This window comes from Panthera pardus, unplaced genomic scaffold, assembly GCF_024362965.1.
Source record: "Panthera pardus isolate Hobbes unplaced genomic scaffold, ASM2436296v1 HiC_scaffold_26, whole genome shotgun sequence".
Classification (NCBI taxonomy): Eukaryota; Metazoa; Chordata; class Mammalia; order Carnivora; family Felidae; genus Panthera; species Panthera pardus.
The window spans coordinates 28,577,227-28,602,206 of NW_026526832.1; the positions used below are offsets into that span (position 1 = coordinate 28,577,227).

Here is a 24,980-nt window from a genome sequence, read left to right on the forward strand (position 1 = left end):
TTTGGATGGTATCTTATGCTTCTATCACTGCATATCCGGTGTCCAGCAGAGAGCTGGGCCTGAAGTCTAAGCTTAGGAACTTTGATTTTTTTTTTTATTGATGCTAATTCAGTAATTATATGCGGAGCATCTCCTGCATTGTAGCGTCAGGCAGGAACAACAGGAGTGGGGATGAGATCTTAGGAGGCAGAGAGGCGTGGAGGGATGACACAGGGCATATAAATATAGGAACATTGGGAGAACATGCCCGCTTCTTCAAAAACTATTATAATTTTCCTGAGGAGAGAAGATGCAGACGCACTGGATAGACAGTCATAGTACAGGTCATACAGAAACCTACCTGGAAGAATGGAGAGCAGGTGACGGGCCAGCCAAAAGAGAAAATACAGGAAGTCTAGGGCTGAGCTGAAGAAATGTTTCTTGGCAGGCGGTAACCGAGAAATGATTTCTTTAGAAGACAAACCCACCTTTAAGAGCATACCGAGAACAGTAACAGTGGTCATGGGGTGGGGGTGGGGGTGGGGGTAGTTGGGAAGGCAATTCTAAAGCCTCCGAACCATTATACTCTCAGAAAGGCTCTGAATATTTTGCTCTATTGGGACTATGGTCTCCTACTTTTCAAAACGAGGAGGGATGTCAGATTAGCTGCTCATCTGTGACGATTTTGCTGATGCAGGCTACCCCCTGCCACTACTGAGCTCTTGTTTCACACCTCCATCTCTGGTACCCTCACTTCTGCTAAGACTGTTCAGAAGAGGCTAGATAACTTGGGGAGAGGAAAGGGGGGAAGATAGGAGATGTTCCTGGTCACTTTAAAAGCGAAGCAAACAAACAAAAACCAACAGAGCAGACCTGGAAAGAAATTTACTTATGCCAACATAGAAATTCGGTCATTAAATTCATGAAATCCCTAGCACTTTTGCTTTTTAAATGCTTTATATCTTTGTCAACATCCTTCTGCGGGTCTACAGGTCATAATCCCAACAAGACCAGTTAGAGAGGGGACAGGGCTCTTGTCAATGTCCTTCCTTTTACCAAGAAGTAACCTGAGGACCAGAAAGATGAACTGATTGGCCCTGAGGTCTCATATGCAGTGAGTGGCGAAAGTGACAGTAGGAACTAAGCCTCAAAAATCTCTGTCCTCTGAGTTCCCTCCTCCTGTGACATCACAGGGGTCCCACTGCATGGAGCTGAAGTAGATGAGCCTTCAAGCTTCAACCCTTCCTGCTTTATACAGGACCTCATCGGAAATTCCATAGGAGAGGGCTCTGGGCTCTGGTGCAGGACGACTAATGTTCCTCTACAAATAAATATGTCAGCCCAGTTACACACATTTTCCAATGGATCTTTGCAATTTTATGGGGTTTCTGTAAGCAGTTAGCATTCTGCTATAAATCATGACTGCTTTATATCCCCAAATGTTAATCATAGATAATTAGCTGTGTATCTTCGTTTATCCTGAAGGGGCGAGGGGCAGAGAAGTAAGGACGTGGTGGAAAAGAAGAGCTATGGATTTAATCTATGGTTTTGGCAAATCTTTGTGCTGTACCTTTCTTCACTGTTTATACAACAGCTGGCGAGGTGCAGAGATAGCGATATATCCTATTGATGAAAAGCCAGAGCTTCCTTCAAAGCCAAAGACATCTCCAAATAAATTGTGTCTTCTACTCACATTATCTTCAGTTGATTTGTTTGATTCTCTGTCAGATTTTCCATACAGTCCTGAATAGGTTGTTAAGAGAAGGTATGTGTGTTCCCGATGCTTGTGAAGACAAGAGTGTGTTGTTGGCTGATTTACAAAGATAAGAACACTTTGATTTGACAGCCTGGTTTGTGCCCTGGGGTATGTTCACCAAAGATGTTCCTTCCTGACAAGCATAGCACTCAGCCACCTTCCTCTCCATCCACACGGTGGAATGTTAGGCATTCTGCTCTCAGTAAACATCACAGTCCTCCATGGCAAGGCCTCCACCTGACCCCAGTGACACCAGAATCCTGGCAGTTAATATCCATAATTACTAGCAAATTGAGCCCGAGGAGGAGAAATAGATCCCCTGTAAACAAAATGAATACTGCTTCACTGTCTTCATTGATAGAGGGTATTTTTCCATTAAAAATTCTAGGCACTTGGAATTCAGCGATTTCTTGACAATGTATTCAAGGTCACAGTGCACATGATACGTTTTCATACCTTCCACAATAGCAAGTCCAGAACAGGGGTTTAAATCATTCCCTGGGGAATGGCCTGGATAGGCTTGTTCCAGGGCCCCTCAAAGTATTGGTTTGTGAAATTGCCTGTGTAAATCACAGGTTTTTTTTTTAACAGCTTTATTGTTAGACTAGAGCAGTCCAGCCTGATGTAACTATTCTTCTCAATGGCAATGAAATAATTGACAATGATTAGAATTTTAGAATGTGATTCTCGGAAGAAACATCACCGAGAGATTCACCGGCTACCACTGACAATAAGGACTCATTTCCATCAATAATGTTATTGGTGGGCATATGCACGTGTGTGTACCTTTGACAAAAGGTCAATCTTTGTGTTAAAAATAGAAAAAAAACCATAATTCAGAGTCCCTGTTCACTCAGCAAGTGCTTTAGGAGGTGGCTGGTAGGTTGAATATCAGCAGACCTTTTCAATCACCAATTTGGCAAGATGTTTCTCTTTGACATCTGAAGACACCATACATTTTTAAAACATGGGTACCAACTGAACCTGAATATGGAGACCCCAAAGCCTCTTAAAGGGATATTCTGGAAAACAAGTGCTAACAGCCTTAAACTTGGGATGGTCAACTTCAGTGCAGTTTTTCACTCAACAAATATCCGAATAGTGTGTTAACCACCCTGAAGAGACATTGAGGCTGTAGCTAAATGATGGATGATTTAAAAACACAAGTGTTAATGAAAGTACGAATAGCCAATTTGATTGTAGGTAGATGGATATAGAGAGAGACAGAGATAGAGATAGAGGTATAGAGATAGAGATATATACTGGTCAACGTCCTCATTTATTTATTGAATCATGACATATGCATTGAGTGTCTCCAATGGGTAGGACATATGGAGGCACCGAGAATAAGAATATAGACTCTGTCTCCAAAGATCTCCAAATACAAAGACAAGCAGAAAAATCGTCATAAGACATAGTGTGAGTGATAAATCATTCATTCAGTTCTTTGAATCAGCAAATCTTTCTCGAGCACACATTATGTACCAGGCATTGCACTAGGTCCTGGAGGTTTAATGAAAGAAATAAGGCTAGAGTCCCGCAGCCTAATGGATCAGATTCTCGTTCATTAGTCCTGGCTGTCGAATCACTTAGCTGGGGGATCAAAGTAGAACGAATCCTGAACTTCCATAGGTTATATGAGCCGATGCCGAATGTCACTTAGGGTTACACCATCCTCTTTCTATTTGAAAAAGCAAAATACACAGATTAGAGCTTCTCCCAGTCCGTACTCTCCACCCTGGAAGTTGACCCCACTTGTGATTCGAGTCCCCAGAAGGTAGGGACCATGCTGCCAGCATCAAGGGCCTCATTGTTAGCTGAAAGAGGGGACTTCGGTTCCATGACAGGGGAAGGAGAAAAAAAAGAGGGCATCCGATAAGACTAACAAATTACGGAAGAAAATGAGCCAACACATTTCTAAGTCAGGATGAAGAAGGACTGATGGATTGGATTTCTCCCATCCCACCCCACCCCTGCTAAATGGGGCCATATGAGAAACGTTTTTTATGAAGACACCAGGACATCTGCCAAAAGAAACATCTCCCCAGAGAGGGAGGCTGTGACCGGGGGTCCTGTTTCATAGGTCACTGCGGTGCCGGGAGAGGGTTACTGTATGATGGAACCTGCTTCACTGAAGCCCCAAATCTGCCGCCTCTGAGAGAGAGGTGACACCGCCCCAAGTTGTTCGTCCAGCTCTTTATGGTCACATCAGGGTCAGTGTTGAGTTGGATCAGCAAGAATCCCTTCCCGTGGGAGCGAGAGTGAAGCTTGCCCGTCTGCAGCCAGGACCCCTTTGGGGCCGCGCTATTAGAAACAGTCTTTTTGAAGTGCCTAAGAAAGGCTTCTGTTTTCAAAAACTGACTGAAAATTTTCTCCTTTTGTGTTAATCACCAGAAGAATGGGTTTTTGTGTTTGTCCGGCTGTCTTCTTCCAGCCACTTCACTTTAATTCGGTTTTGTCTAAAACTTACCGAGGGGTGATTTGCTGAGATGGAGTCACCGTGACAGCCAAGTTCAGAAGGCTTCCTTTTCTGGTCTCCAAGTGCCTTCTTTACATACTGCTTTCTAATTACATTCAAAGAGACTCACCCCTCAGAATCTTGGTCACAGCCTATTTTTCTTTTCTTCCTCTTCAAATATCTCTCTCTCTCTTTCTAGGAAATTGCCTTTTTGGCTGATGATTTTTCAGTTTATTCATCCAAAGGAGGAGAGGGTTGGAGGAAATGAGCTTTTGTTTTTCCTTGTTTTCTGGGACCTCTGTGCTGCATTTTTGTCACATGGTTCTCTTCCCTGACTTTCTTCTTATTCAGATATTGCCCCGGAATTCTGTTCACTGAAATGCTGTCTTCAGGGACAGGCTTCCTAGCTCATGAGGTTTTAATGGTTTCTATTTAGGACATCCTTTGAGAAAAGTTTGGGAAAGCAGGAAAGGATAGCCTACAAAGTGATTAATAACGTGCATATCATCGCACCAAAGAATTTTATGGAAACAGTGGAAGGGCAGAAAAAGATAAAGGAATGACACATTTCCTCTTGCCCCTCTGCCTCCCAGGCTAGGATCTGTACCATAACCTGCCAGATCTCTGTCATGTTCTTCAGGTCGCACTCCCTTCGGCCTTCCAGCCAGCCAGCCAGCTCAAGCCCATCCTTTATATTGAGTGATTGTCTCTCCTCCCACACCACACTTGTCTCTTCCTTCTCTGAATCCTGGTGCACGTGCACTTCAGTCCTTACCCCTTCTCTCATTGAAATCCATCTCCTTCCTAAAAGGCAGAGTTTGCAAAATATCTGAATAGTCTATAGGAACCTGGGATTTTTCTTTCTAAAGAGAACTCTCATACTCTGATGAGTTTCACCCTTCATTTCCCAGGTAACTCTACCAATCTCTTAGGTCTTAGCAAGACATGGTAAGGAAAATGATCTAAAAATGGGCATCTTTTCTCAAAGCTCTGGCCTCAGATTAGCGTAGGTCCAGCAGGTGGCGGCCAAAGCAGAAGCAGCCTCATCTGGCCCAACCCTTACTCTGATAGCCCTCCTGTAAGCCCCATCAGCTTGGTCAGCACCTTACTTCAATGTCACCTAGCTCAGGAATTCCGTCTCTTATACTCCCAGAGTAACACCTGTGAATTATTACCTTTCTCAGGATCAACCCTTGGTGCTCCCACCAAGACTTGTCAAAACTGGGATTTGATCTGGGGAATGTTATAACAGATATAACTCTAACTTACCTTTTCATGAGTGGGGTCTCCTGAGAGAATTCACTACCTTAGGACTGGGATTTTTGAAAACAAATTTTTAAGAGGTGACATCTATCCCCCTTCGATTAGCAATGCCTTTGTTTGGGATGGAGGCTACTTTCCTCACTAGCCCAGGCACGCAACCTATTTTATAGGTATTGTGAGATTTACCACCAAAATCCACCCACCAACCCCCGCAAAATACTCAAAGGGACAAGAACATGTATTACCTGCAGGAATGTAATCAAGTGGGAATTTAGAGCTAAGGGAAATGCTTCTGTGGTTATCAGAATATGCTCTTCATTTATGTAAGCCTGAATGTGTCACTTATTCTTGTGAATAGCATTTACAGTCAAGACCAAAGATGAACAGTACAGGTCTCTTTAAAAAAAACCTTCCGTACTTCTTGAGTTCATGTTCAATGGGAAGTCTCAATGCTTTCTCTGTGTCATTGTGTTCCAGAAAGATACATCTCCGTCATGGCTCTGAAGGATTATCTAATATTTTAAGCTTTTTTTTTATATGGAAATGTAAGGGGGACTGCTTTTCCCGTCTGTACTCAGATTCACAGGCTTTTAGTCAGAACAGAAATATTCAGTAGCTTCTCCTATTAAATGTGGACCCCAAAAGCAATATTTATTTCTTCTGTCACCCAGTTAACCGCTTGGCACATGATAATCAGTGTGCAAAAAGCATGTTCTACACAAACAAATACAGTACCCGCAGTGATTCCAACATGCTTGATTTGACGTGCGCAGAGAGACCGATGACTGTTTCGAACTAAGTAACATACAGAAATTGTGTTAGTTTCCTTTCCTAGAAGCTTATTATGTCAACGAGTAAAGACCAAACCTGTAGGAATCAAATAGGACTGTCTATCAGGTAGACTGAATGCTAATCTTCTTCCCAAGCTGTCTGTAAACACAAGCCGTCTGTGTCTTTTGGTTTCCCTTCTGCTCAGATGCCCAGCCCACGGAAGGAGAGAGGGAAATATGGAACCAGATCAGCGCCGTCCTCCAGGATTCTGAGAGCATCCTCGCAGACCTGCAAGCTTACAAGGGCGCGGGGCCAGAGATCCGAGATGTATGCCAATGATAACACTGAGCTGACAGCACCCTCGGAGGAGAAGGGAAACCCACACACGCACACACACCCAGCAAGATTAAGTAATAGCCCTAGTATTTCCTAGTGTACTAGGAAGAACAAGGAGGGTAATGTGTTTTCTAAAAAAGTATGAATGGCCCCTTTTATTCTAGTACATTAATCTGAACACACGGTGCGGTAGACCGTGTAAAATATTAGCCATTCTTTTCTCCGTCATACATTTGTTATCACAGGACTGACGTTTAAACAACGATAGATCGGCATATTACTTCATTTAAGGGAAACGTCCATACAAAGCCTATGGACAACAGTTGAAGCATAAGTCGTGATGTCTGGGTTTGCACAGACTTCCAGCATTTTGTAATAGTTTTGGCAGGTTCCACAGTATCAGAAACAACAGCCATGAGCTGCCTTGCTTTAAGTAGCCTGGGGGTCTATCATCTTGCAATGACTTGAGATTAAAAAAAAAAATAAATACCTGAAAAACAACAACCAAAACAAAAGACAAAATTGCCAACATGGCTCTTAAGGCTGCATAATGCCTTAAAGGCAAGAAAGTTGATACTCCTTTTATGTGAAATAATTAGCTTGGTGGCAGCATCAACACATACACAAATGTGCACACAGGCTCACTTAACACACACAGTTTACGGCCACTGCCGCCATCCTTCTGGAAAAAACACCACTAACGCTCTAGTCCTTAAGCTGCTGTAACCCAGACAAAACAGCATTTCTGAGAAAGTGACAGCTTCTCAAAGGTGGTTATTCTACGTCGTGGTCCCCATTAATTTAGGTAATTTAGGTAACATCACAGAACGGAAGGAACGTAATACGTATCGTAGAGAAAGAAAGACATCTTCAGGACCTGCACTTTCTAATAAGCACTGGCTTGACTTTAGTAGAATCAAAATGTGATGGAGGAAGGCTGAATTGCTTTCAATCAGATTCGCATTTTTTTTTTTTTTTTTGCATTTAAAGTAAGAGAAACAAGTAAGATGATATAGGATCTGATTGTAGGGTCATTTGCATTATGGTCAAGTGCTAAAATCTCATTGTAACTGAGCATCTTGGAGGACAGTCCCGTGAACCGATGTCTAGCAAAATAGATCAAGACTTGTGTTTTCTTCCACTACCATACTTTCTCAGTCTTGAGGCATTTTGATGTGGAGGCTATTGCTTCTTTTTTAAACAGACAATTCTATCACGTTTTTGTAGGCGATTCAAAATCCCAACGACATCCAGCTTCAAGAAAAAGCTTGGAATGCAGTGTGTCCTCTGGTTGTGAGGCTAAAGAGATTTTATGAATTTTCCATAAGGCTAGGTGAGTACGTAACGTGTAGTTTTTATCCTGTGTGTGACGGAGTTGTGTTATGTTACAGAGTTTGAGAAAGAAGCAGGAAGAGCTAGCTCAGTGACCTGAGAGATGTCCCACATCCATCTGCAATGTCTTAGGAGAGGCCACTCATGGACAACAACACGTGTGGTTTTCATTCCCTTAAATTCATCTCAGAGTTTCTTCCTCTGAGGTTCTCGGCACATTGGGGGTGTCTCTGCTCCTGGGTGTCCCTCTAGTCTTGTTCTCAGCTAAGTCTCACTCGTCACAGTTTTGTTGTGGTCTGACCACATTTCTAAATGACAGGGGAGTTGAAACAAACAGATCACCGGCTAATCCAAAAAAGAACTTGATTGGTTAGAGTCATGTGATAAATTTAATATAGTAAAACACAGGAAAAACAAACAACATTCTGCTCTTTAGCCTGAAAAGCAACCTGTACAGGTTCAGAATGGCTTTGCAGAAGCAAGAGTAAAGTCAAGTCTGGTTGACAGGAAGCTTGATGCGTCCACCTATGTGATATAACCACTCCCCCCAGGATACAGCTCTCTGAGGTTCCATCAGTTAATGTAATATATCTAGAAAGAAGAAAGGGGTAGTCATGTTCTACTTTATTTTTTCTGTAAGTGAATGCCATATTTTAAGAGTTAAACAGAGAAATAAAAAAAATTGGGGGAGAATGATAGCCATGGTGTCGAGAGAACTTGAAGCTAAGACCCAAAGGAAGTGGTTGAATGAGCGAAAACAGTTTTGTAAGAACAGAGAGCCTCTGAAGACTCTCAGATAGCTTCTTCTCTGTTTCCTTTTTCTGTTTCTTCAAAGTGTGTATCTACACCCCATGAACTGAAATCTTAATGAGCCAGATTTTTAACAGAAGGCAAAAGATACCACCAAGGTAGAACTGGCTGACTCAGAAGGCCAGGCATTCCCATAAACGGAAATGGCAAGAGATGTCCTTGTAAAGATGCTGTAAAAGACCATTAAAAACCGTAGATCAGGTGCCCGCAAACCTTACTGTAAAGAGCGGATGATAAATCTTTTAGGCTCCTGGGCCCTCCTATCTTTGTTGCACCTGCTCAACTCTGCCATCGTAGGACATTAGTAGCCATGGTCCACACATTAAGGAACAGAAACAAAGTGTGACTGTGTTTTAATAAAACTTTATTTGCAAAAGTGGACAGTGGGCCAGATTTGGCCTGTGTGCCATAGTTTGGTTCCAACCCTTGCTGTCAAGGATTGGTTAAACGACTTGGCATTGTTAGATATACGTTGAAGGAAAAACTGGAGGGAATGTTTGGAAATGGACAAGAGGATTTAATGAGACTGTTTCGGGGACAATAATGGAGGTCGGTATCACAATGGGTTTGCAAGAAAGCTCCCCTGGATCAGGTTGGAGTATAGGGGCAGAGACGAGCTGGAAAGGGACCCCAAGTCTTTCCCTGCAGTGCAGGTTATCTAGGCATGTTTTCTGGGCCACCTCATCTCCTCCCCTGTCATGAAAGGCTCTCTCCTACACAAGATCCAAAAACACGCATCTGTGGTTTCTGAACAGTGGCAGGAGTTAGCACTGTGCGCACTGGAGAGTTCAGCCGAGCTTTGAGAGACTCGGATGAATCTGTGTGGCCCTGGGGGTCGCAGGGGAGGCAGTCTGCTCAGGCATGATGGGCTCCCTCTTCTTATCCACACACATCACCCTGCACACAGTTATGGCAAAAGGCATGGAGAAGAAAGGTTATCTCTGAGAATGTCTGCAAGACCTAAGAACTATGCTTTTTGAAGAATCTCCGTGGGCCACCTCAAATGTGTATTACTCACTTTGACTTTCAGAAAAAGCTCTTCAGAGTTTATTAGAATCTCTGACCTGTCCGCCCTACACACCGACCCAACACCTGGAGAGGGAGCAGGCCCTGGCGAAGGAGTTTGCGGAAATTCTTCATTTTACCCTTCGATTTGATGAGCTCAAGGTTAGACCGCACACGCTCAGACAATTTAACAAACTTGTCCTGAGTACCTACCGTGTACAGGCACTCTGCTAATGCCGTGGGGTGGGGAATCAGTGAGTCAGAGGTGTCTCCTTCCCTACAGAGACATGTAAGCTGAGAATTTGCCTTCCTTACAGTAAAAGTGATGTAGGTCGGTGGTTTGTAAACAGAAATTCAAAATCTGCCAAATTCAATAAGAGGAATCCTTTTCAAGTGGAGAAGGACTCCATCTTGATGGAGAACAAGGATTCTTTCCCTGAAATCTAGCGTGTAGCCATACGATAAAATAATAAGGCTCTGAGGATCTTAAAAAATTGTCTTAAATGTATATTTTTTTGTGAGAGGCAGTGTGTGAGCAGGGGAGGGACAGAGAGGGAGACACAGAATCCGAAGCAGGCTCCAGGCTCCGAGCTGTCAGCACAGAGCCTGATGCGGGGCTCGAACCCATGAGCTGTGAGATCATGACCTGAGCTGAAGTTGGTCGCCCAACTGACTGAGCCACCCAGGCACCCCTCTGAGTATGTATTTTTAACCAGAAGTTGCTTTGACTGTTGCAACCAAGAGACGTCCTATTACGTTTATATAGTCTGGTGTCTGGGCTCCTAATGCGCATCCCCCATCTGATGTGGAGAGATGACCTTCTTTCCCTTCTTCTGAATTTCAGATGAGGAACCCAGCCATTCAGAATGACTTCAGCTACTACAGAAGGACGATAAGTCGCAACCGCATCAACAACATGCATGTGAGCCCCTGGGTCCCCTGGTCTGTGTGTGCCCATTCCCCATGTCTTCCTCTGATTTCTGCATCAGGCAGGGCACAGGGAGAAGCCAGCCCTCTTCTGTGATTCCGTTTACAGCAGACATCGTGTCAGGATTTTTGACCATCTGTTTATCAATTGCATATTCTCTTCTTACTTTCATCAGCTAGACATTGAGAATGAAGTCAATAATGAGATGGCCAATCGAATGTCCCTCTTCTACGCAGAAGCCACGCCAATGCTGAAAACCCTCAGCAACGCCACCATGCACTTTGTCTCCGAAGTGAGTGAAACTACACACCGAGGTCCTTTTTTCTGAATTACACGTAAAAGCTGCTAGCAGGACTAACCTACTTCTGTGTCTCCCTCTTAGAACAAAACCCTGCCAATAGAGAACACCACAGACTGCCTCAGTACGATGACAAGTGTTTGTAAAGTCATGCTGGAAACACCGTAAGTTCCATCGGTGGTGGATTCATGGTCAGGGTTCACCTAGAGAGGGCCTGTTCATATGTTGACGATTATGATGGTGACGACGATGGTAACATTTGGGTCAACACGTTAACATGGACATGTATATGATCTGAATCCATTTCACAAAGAACGCTGGATGCTAAGTGTAAGTCGCCCCAATTTGTAGTTGAAGAAGCTGAGGTCCAAATTGGTTCACTGACTTCCCAAATGCTGCATAGCTTGTTAGATGGCAGAACTGTGACTCAAATCAAAGATGCTGTGGAAGATGTGGAAGGGCCACGTGGAGGGTTGGCCTAAATGACTGGGTATTATTATGAGTATGTGGGAGAAAAGATTTGACAGAAGATTTAGAACAAAGGGTAGCAGCGGTAGGACTGCGGCAAGGGTGATAATGGAGATTTCTCTCCATCTATCCTTCTCATTCTGTCCCTTCCCTTCCCTCTCTGTCTCTGTCTGTCTCTCTTAGTTTCTTTGTGCTTAAACCAGTTGCTAGATTTTAGAAATGGCCGAGGTCGTTAATGGTGAGGCAGCACAGTAATGAGGAAATACACACCCACAAGTCAGGGCTCCAGCTATCTCTTTAGCTACTTCTGTGTGCCGGCAGACCAGCGAAATGGCCTGTGTGGACCTCGGTTTCCTCCTCCGATGAAGTTCCCATAATGTCATCTGTGCTGTAGAGGGCTTGGGAGGGCCAAAGACATCAAAAGCACCTTATAAAATGTGATGCTCTGTTCAGATGTAAGATGGTGTTAATTTCAAATATTTCACTTATACCAAAGTTAAGACTTGTTCCAAGACAGAAATAGTAATCATCTTCATTGCGGGCCTAATTCATAATGAGAGAGATGTTAAGAAAGCCTCTAAAATTATCTTGAATTATCTGAATCATCAGGGACCCTGTCAAGGTAAGTGAACAAAATTCACACTCCACAAGTACTCCCGGCCCAGTGAATGGTACATAATTTCTTTTACGCATCTTTGCCAATCCAATTCAATCTGCAGCCTGTGTCTTAACAAAGGAAGTTACTCTGACTGGAGACATGATCGCTGCTCTGTAGCAATGAGCCTGATTCTTTCTCTCCATAATGAAGCCATTATTCTCTATAATCTTGGACAGCCAGAGGGACCTGCTATAAAATATTCAAGATTGATGGGTGGGGGGAGTGATGTACGTGATGAGCTGGCCCGCTGAAGGGCAGAAGAGAAGAGAATTTACTGCCCTCTAATTTACCTTATTTTCACACTGAATTGCTGATTGGATAGATTCAAGGAGAATGATCATCATGGGTTTCTTTAAGAGCGTATTAACCTGGTTGTTGCAGGTATGGGATTGCTCTCAAGAGATGATTGGAGGAGTCTAAAGTAGCCAGAAATGAACGTGCTCTGGCAAGAAGAAACACAGCTGCCATTTCTTCTCTCTTCCAGGGAGTACAGGAGTAGGTTTACAAGCGAAGAAACGCTGATGTTCTGCATGAGGGTGATGGTGGGAGTAATCATCCTCTATGACCACGTCCATCCCGTGGGAGCTTTCTGCAAGACATCCAAGATCGATGTAAGAATAGTTATGAACTCTGCTTTCTAAATAAGAGCTCGTGAGTGTTGCACAACAGACCTTGCTTCTCTCTCTCTCTCCTCCGTTCCCCGTTGAGAGGGATCTCTCCCCAGGGGCAAGCCCCCTCGTGACAGCCGTCCTCATAGCAAGAAGCCCAATCTTTTTCATGTGCTTACAGCCAGACATCCGATCAAAAAGCACAGCAGGAGCACAGAGACACTAATCCCCTCAGCCGGTAGAGGAGCTGAGCAGATGAATAGTCACTTAGCTGCAAACTTCCCCTTCAACGTATCCGATGTGCCATATGAATATATTTTTATATGTTATAGGCATCTTAAAGTTAGCGGCATTGGGAGATACTGCATTGCAAGACATGGCAAGATATGGTCACATTTCAAACAGTATTCCAACTTCCTGTCCTGCCTCCCCCAACTGGTGGCTTCACCCAAATGCCATGCCTTTTCTTGTCATCGGGATATACTTGAGCCCTTTGCCCTGCCCAGAGTGCCGTCCCTTCTTTCTGATGTGGGGATTCTTTTAAGACACTCCACGAATGTCACCTCATCCAGGAGCACATCTCTTGTGCCCTGCATGCTCAGAACCTCCCTTCTCCTCTGGCCCCAGAGCACTTAGCATTCTGGATTTTCTGTCTGCAGCATCAACCCAATAGTGTATCTCATGTGTTAATATAAAGCCTTTTGGGGGCACCTGGGAGGCTCAGTCGGTTAAGCATCCAACTCTTGATTTCAGCTCAGGTCACGATCACATGTTCGTGAGTTTGAGCTCCACATCGAGCTCTGTGCTGACAGCACAGAGTCTGCTTGGGATTCTGTCTCCCTCTCTCTCTCTATCTCTCTTTCTCTCTCTCTTTACTTCCCTCCCCCCACCAAATAAACAAACCAAAAAATACATATAAAGCCTTTTAAGGTCAGAATGGGACCTCTTGGTACTAACTTATTCTGACAATGCTAAGTTTGGGCAGCACACTCTGTTTTTACTCATCTGCACAGAGCAGCATCTCTGATGCTTTAGTGCTGTGCCAACAGAAAGTCTTCATGCCCAGAGGGACCACGAGTCAGAAGGATGTAAGGAAATTTATCAGTTAGAAATGCAACTTGGGTTACTCATTTTGCAGTTCTCGCCTCCTAGCACAGCTAGTCATGGGTCTTCATGGAGTATTATTTTTAGGGCAGTGATTTGTGTTTGCCAAGAAAAAAAGTGTTTAGTATAAAAAATAGGAAAATCTAGGAAATCAAAATACAGAATGTTAAATGTATCTGTAGTAACCTTACCACTGACCATTGTCGATATGGCAGCATATCTTCGTCCCTTCTTTTTATATGGATGTTTGTGTAGATGCATGTGTGTACCTAACAAATTAGCACCCTGCTATAAATGCTCTTTTAAAACATTTATTTGCATAACAGTATAGCATGTTTTTTTTTCATACCAATAAATATTTTTACTGTATTCTTTGTGAGGCCTTAACATTTTTTATACTATGGACTGAGTATAAATAACTCTTAATAACTCCATGAATATCATTTGAATGTGGATGGAGTTTATTACGTGGTAACTCACGGGACATTCTCATTTACCAGTGCCATTTGGTAACTTGTCACAGAGTCAAAAAATAAAAATATACTAGGTACAATTATGTCTTGTAACCCTAACCTTTAAATAGCTTGTCCTTGCTTGTCATTTACTGAGTCTGGTGAGGTCGTAAATATGATATAATGTTAAATCTAACCACGCATAGTCTTCATGAAATGTATTTGTTCTTCGATCTCACTAAGAAAGCTTTGTTCCTACTGAAGTCTGCATGTTTCTCCGAGAAAGTTTCAGATTTACCTAACGCAACATGTGTTCAACATGGGCCATTTTCTTTGATGACATAAAGGAGCTCCTTCAGATGCCAGTCTGCTGCTAAGCCATCAGTTACATGCACTGGGTTTATAAATCCTTAGGATATCATCAACTGTGAAAAGACAAGCATTTATTTGTGAAACCCTGAGATGCATATTGTTATATGCACTTACAAAGAAAATGCCCTGGAAACCCAGACGAGGGAGAAGCTGATTCCGCTTAGAGGAGAGACAGAGGGTGATGTTTGAGGTGGATCTTGGGAAAGGGGTAGAATTTTCCCAAGTAGAAAGAGGGAAGGAAGAGTACTTCTGGAGGAATGAATCATCAGAGAAAAGTCACCGAGGCCCAGAGGGGTTGGGTCATTGAGAGAACAGATGCTATCCTTGGGTTCCAGGAAGCCAGGCTGAAGTGAGGTGGTGTTTTCTGCTGATTTCCTTAGACTTCTGTAATAATCTGATAAGGAATCACTCCTTAACCCCAGTCTCCAGCCCAAAGCTCACCAAGAATTCCAGACCCAACCTCCTCTGGACACCTGAAACATGGCGGGCACCAAATCAAAGCCAATCCTTTCCCTTACAAACCTGCTTTTCTCCTGGGTTCCTGCCTCAGGTGTTTCATCATCTTCTGACATCTAAGCTGGAAACCAGGAATTGTCCCTTGGAGCCTGGAATTATTTTCTTTCCTCTTCTTTGCCCCCATATCTTATCAGTCACCGGGTCCCGTGGACTGGACGGACCTCGGATCCATACTCCTGCCTCCCCATGATTCTCCATGTCACTGCTGCTCTCACGCTCGACAGCCTCAGGGGCTCTCACTGACCCTTCCATCCTTAGACTTGCATCCTTCTGATCCCTTCCTATATTGATGACATTGCTAGATTGTTTCACACCTGCCAGGGGTGTTTTCCACAGGCAAAGGCCTGCCAACTCCTTAACATGCTATTAAACTCTCACTGGATCTGGGCCCGACTACATCCCTGGTTGGGTCGTATTCACACCCAAGGCTTTATAATCAGGCTGAGACAGAACTAGAAATTCCCAAAGAGCAGCTACTGCTCTTCTCCCCTTTTCAAGTCATCATTACTCTTCAGGCATGTTTTACAAGAACACTTTTCACACTGCTGATGAGCTATTTCTCTCCCTTCTTCCACTAGACCATGAACTCCACTGGGAGAGGGACCAAATCTGTGCATCCCTGAGCTTGATTCCATCCTTGCAAGTGACACATACCGGGCGTGTTTGTAGCCTACCCCCACCCTGCACCCGTGACAGACATCTCTGATTGCCCATGGCATTTCTTTCCTGATGAGCCTATATGTGACTCCCAAATGATTCTCAACCCTGTGCTTCTGGCTACCTCCATCAAGCTATCAGGGTCCATTAGGCCATAAGATAAAGCTTCCTACATACCAGAAGCATACCCACAGAAAATATTTATAAGAAACCATTATAAAAGAGCTCCTTAGTCTCCCCAAATTTAATACAGAGTGTGAACATCTGAGTTGAAGATGAGTGATTGTATTTTTTGCAGGGAGATACTTCCTTTGTCAAAAAAAAATTTTAGGCTATGCATAATGGAATGTGATCTCTATATATGTATCTTTCTTATACTTCCCAAATTATGAATAAATTATATTCCAAGGGCACACAAAAAAACCAAAAACTTGTGTAAGTCCACGCAGGTACTAAATACGCAAGAATGGAGGAACCCCAAGGAGCCTGCCTCCAAGCACGCACATTCTTAACCTGTGGCCTTCACCAGTCCTCCCCTGATCTAGTGAGGGAGGCAGATTGATCTGGGTGCTTCAGTCTCCAAGGCTCCCTGATAAATGCCAGCCTACTATTAGGAACACAAAGAGGTGGTGGTTACTTCTACCTGGTGAAGGTCGTGAGGTGAGATGAGGCCTCCTGGTGTTGGTCTTTAGCTGTGTCCTTTAAAAAAAAGAGAAAAAGAAAGCAAAAAAAAAAAAAAAAATTAAGTGTTTGCCAGTCCATCAGCTAAAGGAGGAAAAGCACCGTGGAAAGTGTGATGGCAGAAAAATCATCAGGTTTGTCCTTCAGGCAGTCAGTCTGCACCGAGCAACCACTGAGAGGAGTGCCCTGCATGTGGCTCTGGAGTGCAAGCCAGGATCACGGCCTCAATGCCAAGATCACGGCCTCAATGCCAGGATCACGGCCTCAATGCCAAGATCACGGCCTCAATGCCAGGGTCACAGCCTCAATGCCACACACGTGAAACGTTCAATGGCAGTAGAGTGTGAGAAGGGATACACAACTTCTAGAAGTGCCCAGAGGCGACCTCTCGCTAACGTGAGGGATTAGGAAGGTCTGCTGGTCGTTTCTGTGTGTGATTTCTCCAGGCAGAAGTAATGTGATCTGATTATGCACACATGGTTGTTTGAACAGATACTGTCATGGACGCAATCGCTGTAGTATTAACAAAATGCGGTGCTTTCTCCTCCTAGATGAAAGGCTGCATAAAGGTTTTGAAGGAACAGGCCCCGGACAGTGTGGAGGGGCTGCTGAATGCCCTCAGGTGAGCCTCAACCCTGCGCCCCTTCCGAGAGACTGCGAATCTAGATGCTGTTAGGGACCCAGCACTGGAGCACCAGGCAGAACCTCGCGCATGTCTTCACACGTTTAATCTTTCCAACAACCAGCTGAAGTCAGCATCGTTTGTATCATAGCCTTTCTACAGAGGGAAGAAACTGAGATGTAGGGAAATCAGATAACTTGCCAAAAGCCACCCGGCCGAACACCAAGCTAGAACCTAACCCTGGGCCTGTGTGACCCCACGGGTCATGGGCCTAACTGTGGGCCGCCGCGCTGCCTTATGGTAAGTGGGGACTCACCGGAAGAAGCTTCCCGAGTCTCACTCTCCCCTTCACCTGGCTGCGCGTGAGAACTGTGGTGGACTTTTGCAAACACTGAGGCAGAGTTTCCAACCCAGACCGAATGAATTCGAGTCTTCGGGGTGGGGACTCGGGCATCCACTCTGTGTTTGTTCTAAAGCTCCCTAGGAGCCTTGCATACACAGCTGTGAATGAAAACCCTGCTCTACCCTATCTTAATACCCAGTTTTTGGCAGCGGTGGCCCCTTTCAGCTTCTCCCTGCCAACCACTAAAGCCCAAGCAGTCTCTCTCCCAAGGATACGTGTGCTTAATACACTCTAGAGAAGGGATGCTTATTTTTTAGCTATGACACATCTACAGGAATCTGTGGAATCACACTACTGTGTAAATCATTCCTGTGCCGGATTGCAATCTGGAAGGTTTATGGTCCTTGCTGCCTTATTCATCTTTGATTTTCCCGAGTTCCACTCAGTGTTGTGCATGCAGTAAATGTTCAATAAGTATAAGTGGGATGGATCAATAATCTTCTACCTACATACAACACTTACGTCTTATTCTCCACTCCCGAGCACGTTCATCATCACAACTCAGAGGGAAGGTGATCTATTATCCCCATTTAATAAATGAAGAAACAGCCACACGTGAAATGAATGAAACTGAGGTTGATGTTATTTGGTGGAGTTGCTAGGTCATCATTCTTCAGAGCAGATGCAACATTACCACGGGAGCCTTCCAGATTCTGTGCGTGAACCAAGCGTTTCTCCACTGGTGCCCACTTCACAGCAGGAGGGCTTCCCATACACAGTGAGACTCTCACGTCTGATTTTTAAAAATTTTTTTTAATGTTTATATTTATTTTTGAGACACAGAGAGACAGAGCATGAGTGGGGGAGGGGCGGAGAGAGAGGGAGACACAGAATGAGAAGCAGGCTCCAGGCTCTGAGCCGTCAGCACAGAGCCCGACGTGGAGCTCGAACCCACGAACTGCGAGATCATGACCCGAGCCGAAGTCAGACACTCGACTGTCTGAGCCACCCAGGCGCCTCTGATGTTTTCTTATTTTTTTTAGCTTTCCAGCTTCATTGAATCAAGCAGGGTTTTGTGAAAAGCAGGGCAGTCGCCTCTGAGTGTTGGCATTTGTGGCTTCTGTAGATAGTGCAGTGAAGGAAAGGAGCACAGGCTTTTGGGGCAGACTCATTTGGGTCCAAATCAGAAACCACGGATGGTTCACAAATCACATGTTGTCAGATCTGGGGTCTGAAATGGGTCATTTAAACCTCTCTGAATCTCAGTTTTCTCGTCGGTAAAGTGGAGGCAGTAACCTCTCCTGCAAAGTTAGTGAGTGAAATGAAAACTGACATGAAATGTCTAGGACATGGTCAAGGTTTGATTCCAATTTAATTCCCTTTTCTTCCCTTTTCATAAACCATTCCTATACCAGCTTAATGTGAGGGTGCAGATGTGCTGCCTGGTTTTGTTTGTTGACCTGCGTTTGTGCCCTCTTGTGGTGGCAGTGAGCATAGGAGTCCCCAGGAAAGTAGAAAACCATAGACGTTGGAGTTTTGGGTAATGTTGCTAGCCGATCCATATGCTGAAATTTGTAACTCAGCAGGGTTAGCCTAGATGGTTGAGATCCTGCACTCATTCACGTGACATCTACCTCCCCGGAAAATGGAATAGCTTATATCTCCCCCGTGTAATTCTTTGATTAGACAAAAGTCTACTTGTTGAATAAACCACAATACAAAATTCCTTTGGAAAGAAGAATCAAATATTAAGTCTGTCTGAGAATACTCTGGGCATTGAAGTGTGGTTAGTTGTCTAAGGCACAAGCCCCGGGTTGATTTATAAATGTCAGTTGTGTCTCTCAAGGTCAAGATGGGCTGAGAGTCATCCCTGGCACTCTGGCAGGTGCTGTTTACACACTGACCCCCAGTGTTTTCTCTCCATCCAGGTTCACTACAAAACACTTGAATGATGAATCGACTTCCAAACAGATTCGAGCAATGCTTCAGTAGAGCTCTGCTCAAAGAAGAGGATCTATGTACTGACCTCAGAAGATGTATATGTTTACATAATTTAATACAGATTGATGTTAATACTTGTGTATTTACATAACCGTTTCCTCCTTGTCACTGAAATACACGGACCTTAATTTGTATCCTGACTGACTCGACCCAGCAGAGCATAAATTGACTTGAGAGCCTTACCTTTGATGTCTAAAACAAAACCCCCTTCTCCAAAGTCAAAATTTGGAGATTTCGATCTTTACTACTGGAGTCCTTTAACTACACCTGTAACAATCTGAAATTCCTAATAGTTTGTGGTAGTGTTTTAAATCTAGATGTGTAATCTCTCTGGGAAGTATACTTATAGAAACACGAAGTATTTGATTTCCTGTGTCAGCTTGGCTACAAGAAACACAACTGTTATCCTGACAGAGGGAGAGAGGAATCCGAGAAAAGAAAAATGCATGTGAAGACACAGATTCAAGTGTTTCGAATTCAGCACGCCCCCTCTCTCTCCTCAGACTGCAGACCACATGTGCAGCTTTTTTGTTTGCACGTATTTATTCTGGATTTATATTCCTCTAACGTTCCCTTTTGATCCTTCAAGAGGAAAATCACCTGTGCTTGAATCAGTTTGTGAGAGAGAAGTGAGAATAGACAGATGTGCTGTCATAGCTGAGCTGTGAAAGTGGTTGTCTGGGAAGTGGGGGACGGGTTGGGAGGAAGGACACACAGGCAACAGGACAGTCACCTCTCCGCTTCAACCCTTTGGCTGTGAAACTGTAGTAATTTTGATGACATTCCAGTTGTCTGTGGGGTGCTGGGTACACAGTCCCTCCTAAAATGAGCCCTGTCCTCTGGGGACCATCCATATGGCAACAGAGGCCTAGGGTACTTCATTGATTACCAGGAGACTGGGGAATTCAGAGAGGGGAATCCCTGCATTTTCCAGTTCCCTAATATTTAAAAGGCAGCTCCTCCCTGACCACACTGCTGGCTGGTTGGAATGTTTAAACCTTTGGTCTGAGTACCTGGGTTGAGTCCTAGCCTTACTGATCCATGGTGTGAGCTTTGAAAATACACTTAAGCTCTGTGTCTCACTTTTCTCATCTATGAAATGGGCAATTAAAACAATCTCCAAGAGCCCTACAAGGCAATGAGCCAATAAAATGGCTGACTCTTACATGCTTCCTTAGTAAACAGAGGCCAGGAAGCATCACCCCATCTTGTCTTGATGATTGAATATATTTGAATATATGGCAAGGCCTAGAGTCATCCTTTCTGCAGATCAGAGCTTGGAATGGAATCTTAGAAATCTCCCGTCTCAACCTCCGGTACAGAAATGAGACAAGGCTGAAGTCAAAGAGGATCAACTCCTTGTAGGACTAGAACCCAGGATACCTCACTCCTGAATCTTCCCCTGTTCACCATGTGGCCTATGCATACATACTATAAGATGAGACTGGACACTTTTAAATCAGCCTTAAGTCTGGTTTATATTATTATTTGCCCATTTCTGATAGAAGGAGAGAGTTGCCCAGTGATTGATAATCCCAGAAATTGGGCCTGGGTACATCAGGGTTTCATTCACCATGTTCCAAGGAATAACTTGTAGACACAATTGATTTCCAGACTTTAGTGTCCAGATGGCATTCTCTTGAGTCTTCCAAAAAAAAAAAAAAAAAAAGGGAAACATACTTTTTTTAATTTTATTTTATTTTTAACAATAACAACAAACCCAGTCAAGCGGCAGAAAAGATTCTCTGGTTTATATCTACATATCAGTCAACAGAGAGAGAAAAGACCTTTTTCCTTGGAGCTTTTCAAGCTGAACAAGTACAGCTGCCTAGATGGGGGGATTCTCTCATCAGAACAGAAATGCACTTAGATGGCCTTCACGACCTTTTCAAGCCTAGGGATTTTAATACCTTAGAGGAAGCCAGAAAATGGGGTAACAATGGATGAACAAATTCATTGATTATTCAGCTTAAGAAATCTTCTATTTGGCAGCCACGTGTTATCTTTGGGCAACAACTGTCAAGAATTATAGAGGCGCTCAATGTTTATCATCATGGAGTCCATTTTTTTTCCTTTATCGGGTGAGGAGCTTAAGTCTTGGAGAGAGGAAAGGACTTGCAGAGTAAATAGTTGAGCATATTTATAATTTTTAATTAGACTTTTTATCAAGTGGGACCAAACATATGGGAGGGGCTGCTGGCCTGCCCCAGTTTAGCCAGGCTGCCTTGTTTCAAAGCTAAGATTCACCCGTACATGGATTCTCAAAAGTCCAGGGCCTGAACTATTGCCTATGATTATCAGGAGGACAAGTTAATTGAATGTCTATGATCACTAAGAGGTGATGGATCTCCGGTCCACTCCAGAGCTACTGTGGGAGACAAATTCTTTTAACAGACTGTCCTCCAGGCATTAGGAGTCCTTAAACAATCATGATTTTTTTTGTGTGCTGCATGCACATGTGTTCAAGATCCATGGGGTGGTTTAGGGGAAAGTGCTAGCCACAGTATCCATGTCAATGTTCATTCTATTTCATATTTGATGTTTCATAGTTTTCAAGTAAACAGTGTTTGCCATTACTCAGATATTTATTTTTGGGCAGGCAACAGGTGAAAATTACATTTCTCGGATGCACTGCTGCTTTGGCATCATGACTATGTTCGCAGAAATTTTTCATCCATCACTAACAACTACTAATAGAAAGCAAGTGGCAGTGAGTGTTTTGAATTGTGGTAGCCCATTAGGGCTGCAGTATTAACAACCAGAAAGAAAGTCTTGGATACTATCTCTTAACTGTTAGTTAAAATCATGCTTCATCATTTGCTTCTACTCATCATCATTATATCAAGACATTAATGGTAAACTGAGGTTTTTATACATCATCACATTTAGGTTAAAAAAAAAAAATCATGCTTCCTCAAAAGAAAAAAGAAGCCTACCCAATCTTGGAACCCAACTGTGCAGCAGAATTCAGAGAATTCTTATTCAATCCTGTACCCAAACGGCAACAAACTTTTTAAAAAAATATTAACGATAAAGAGTGGAATTTTATCCTAAAGAGACAAAAATTTTGGAACCCAATTTCCCCATTACATCTATCAAGGCTGTTGCATACACAAAGCTGTTTTAAAATTGTCATATGTTGTTTGCTAAAGTCATTGTGATTTTTTTTCGCCTGCTTTGCCTCTTTTTGTACAGAAGTTTTGAGTGTGAAATGAAAATTAAAGTTTGGTACATATATTTAAAAATATACCTCTATTTTTATGATGTTCAAGTTTGAGTGGGTAATAAGCACATGATCATAGATATTTGCTGAACATCTGTACTTGCTAAATACCTGCTTTGGGTACCAGCAAATCACACCATCTGCCTTTCGCCTTCATCATATACAACATAAAATACTTACAATGTTCTGCTCTTGGTACCAGCTATATTTATTCATTTCAGCAAAGATCATTCATTATAAAAAAGACATAGAATAAACAGAGACACGATTGATATCTAGAGATGCATGAGACCTATTTGTTCAAGGATGCTAAGAATTCCTAATAAATACCCATGTATTCTATTTTTTTAGTGCAGTAACACTTTATGGATTCAGCAAAGTCAGCCATTAACTTATTCTATATAAGTACAATTTTCAGGCAACTTAAGCCCTAATGCAATTCTTTTAAAAATTGAATATGGAAATTTTTAGGACATCCCTGCACCTTTTAAGCTTTTCACCTGAGACCTAATTGTGTGTGCTATCAATAGGTCAGAAAAAGACCTTCCATGGTGCCCTATACAAAGACAAAGGCACAATAATTAGGATGATTTGGAGCCCAAAGGGAAATGAGTAGAAATGGGAAATTTTCTGTAAATAGAAACATTGACAGATTATAAATGGACAAAAGCCAGAAGGAGAAAGAAGGAAAGGGACCAAAGGTGAGAGAGAGAGAGAGAGAGAGAGAGAGAGAGACCCTAATTAAATGAGTGTTGAGAGTCAAGAGAAATGAAAAAATGAGTGTGTGTGATTGTCCAGAGGAATATAGCTAGTGAGGAATACCCTTCATGATAGTCAAGAAGTTGGCTGTTAATTGGGGTTCTCTTGGAAGAATGGAGATGAAGAGTTTAGCTGGCCACATTCATGAAACCTGGTGACGTGTGAGTACAGTGCAATCTGTATTCACACTAACTTCTTGCTTTGGGGTAACATTGAGTAGATCGATTTTACAGGCAGACATTGCTGTTGGAAATGTCTATACTATATGCAGTTATCACAATTTAAGTGATTAAGTAATGCTAAATAATATTGATCAATTTACTTAAAGTATTCATGTTCATTAAGTACATTGTTCCATCCAATGCCAAAATCTTGGTGTAGTGGTAAAACAAACAAACAAAAACTTGCTGATTACAACCACACACTCGTCTTATAAATAGAGGTCTTGAGTCTTCTATCTCTTTAGCTCAAAGTCAAACTCCAAAGAAGGGAGTTTTTCTGCCCTGGTCACACCAGGTTCCAAGTTCTATCAAAGTACTTTTTGAAATCGTGGTAAGAAAGATTCTATATAAGACTCAGAATTTTGTTTAGACTCATGTAGGCTGGAAGATCTTGTAAACTCAGGAATGTCTTTTCCCTATGAATTCTTCCAGTTTTCCCTACAAGTTGCATATTCCTAGATTCTTCCTTTTCTCTGCCTGCACTTACTGTTCATTTTTAAATTGTCCTTGTTTGCACCATGACAGCTTTGTTTCAAACCAGGGGCTACATTTTATTAGCCATTCCTACTCTTCCTAAGAGCTAGAGTCTTCAATCTTGTGACTTGAGGACCAGGAGTTTTAAAAGGTTCCTTACACATTGAAGAAGCATGTCACTAGGAAATATCAAAAGCACTTGAAGGAAATTATAAAATTATTTTCTTCCAAATGTCAATATATATGGTTTTTCTTCCTTCTGTGTAAGAGAAATAATGCCATCACTATGGGGAGAGATACAAAGAAAGGGGATAGTGTTATACGTGAATGTGGGTTGAGAAGATAAAAGTAGAGGGAGCTCTAGGTTGAACCAGTTGAGTATTCACTACCTTCATGTGCCATGGGCATTTCCACCCCTGTGATATTGTACCCCCTTTTCTTCACTGCCTATCTAAAATTTACCTGTACATCAAGGCTTGTGTTTTACTCCTCCTCTTCCAGAAGCTTTCCCCAACTACTGCAATCCATGCTAATTCTCTCTGTCTTGATCTCTAATGCATTTGATTTATTCGATGCTAAATATAGGCCACTGAACAGTACTTTATATATTTGTTTTTTATACTAGATGTTAAGTGCCTAAAGGAGGAGAATGTGTCCCTTATAGGGTCAAGTTCAACATAGGCAGGCAGCCAACAGAAGCTGCCTGTAAAGGGAAAACTTCAGGATTCTGACACCTGAATGTGCTGAAATGAAACCCTGAGAATTTCTATAGCTCACAACCATCCACACTAACAAATTACTTGCTCCATTGGCTGGTCAATTTTATTCCTGGAGAAAATATTTACCTACCTGCCAGGATATTTTTAATGTCTGTGGACATAGAGC

At 43.0% G+C, this 24,980-nt stretch overlaps 1 protein-coding gene across 6 annotated transcripts in view; it reads left to right on the plus strand.

Moving 5' to 3' along the window:
* CYRIA (CYFIP related Rac1 interactor A) overlaps positions 1-22,667 on the plus strand; it is a 106,652-nt gene extending 83,985 nt beyond the window's left edge. For all 6 annotated transcript variants that reach the window (XM_053891137.1, XM_053891141.1, XM_053891138.1 and 3 more), the window contains 9 exons: positions 6,433-6,554; positions 7,791-7,896; positions 9,736-9,872; positions 10,555-10,632; positions 10,814-10,930; positions 11,021-11,100; positions 12,547-12,673; positions 17,004-17,074; positions 19,346-22,667. In XM_053891137.1, the coding sequence (XP_053747112.1) occupies positions 6,433-6,554; positions 7,791-7,896; positions 9,736-9,872; positions 10,555-10,632; positions 10,814-10,930; positions 11,021-11,100; positions 12,547-12,673; positions 17,004-17,074; positions 19,346-19,409 (902 nt within the window). In that variant the 3' untranslated portion in view covers positions 19,410-22,667. The remainder of the gene's footprint in view (positions 1-6,432; positions 6,555-7,790; positions 7,897-9,735; positions 9,873-10,554; positions 10,633-10,813; positions 10,931-11,020; positions 11,101-12,546; positions 12,674-17,003; positions 17,075-19,345) is intronic.
* Positions 22,668-24,980: the final 2,313 nt, after the last annotated feature.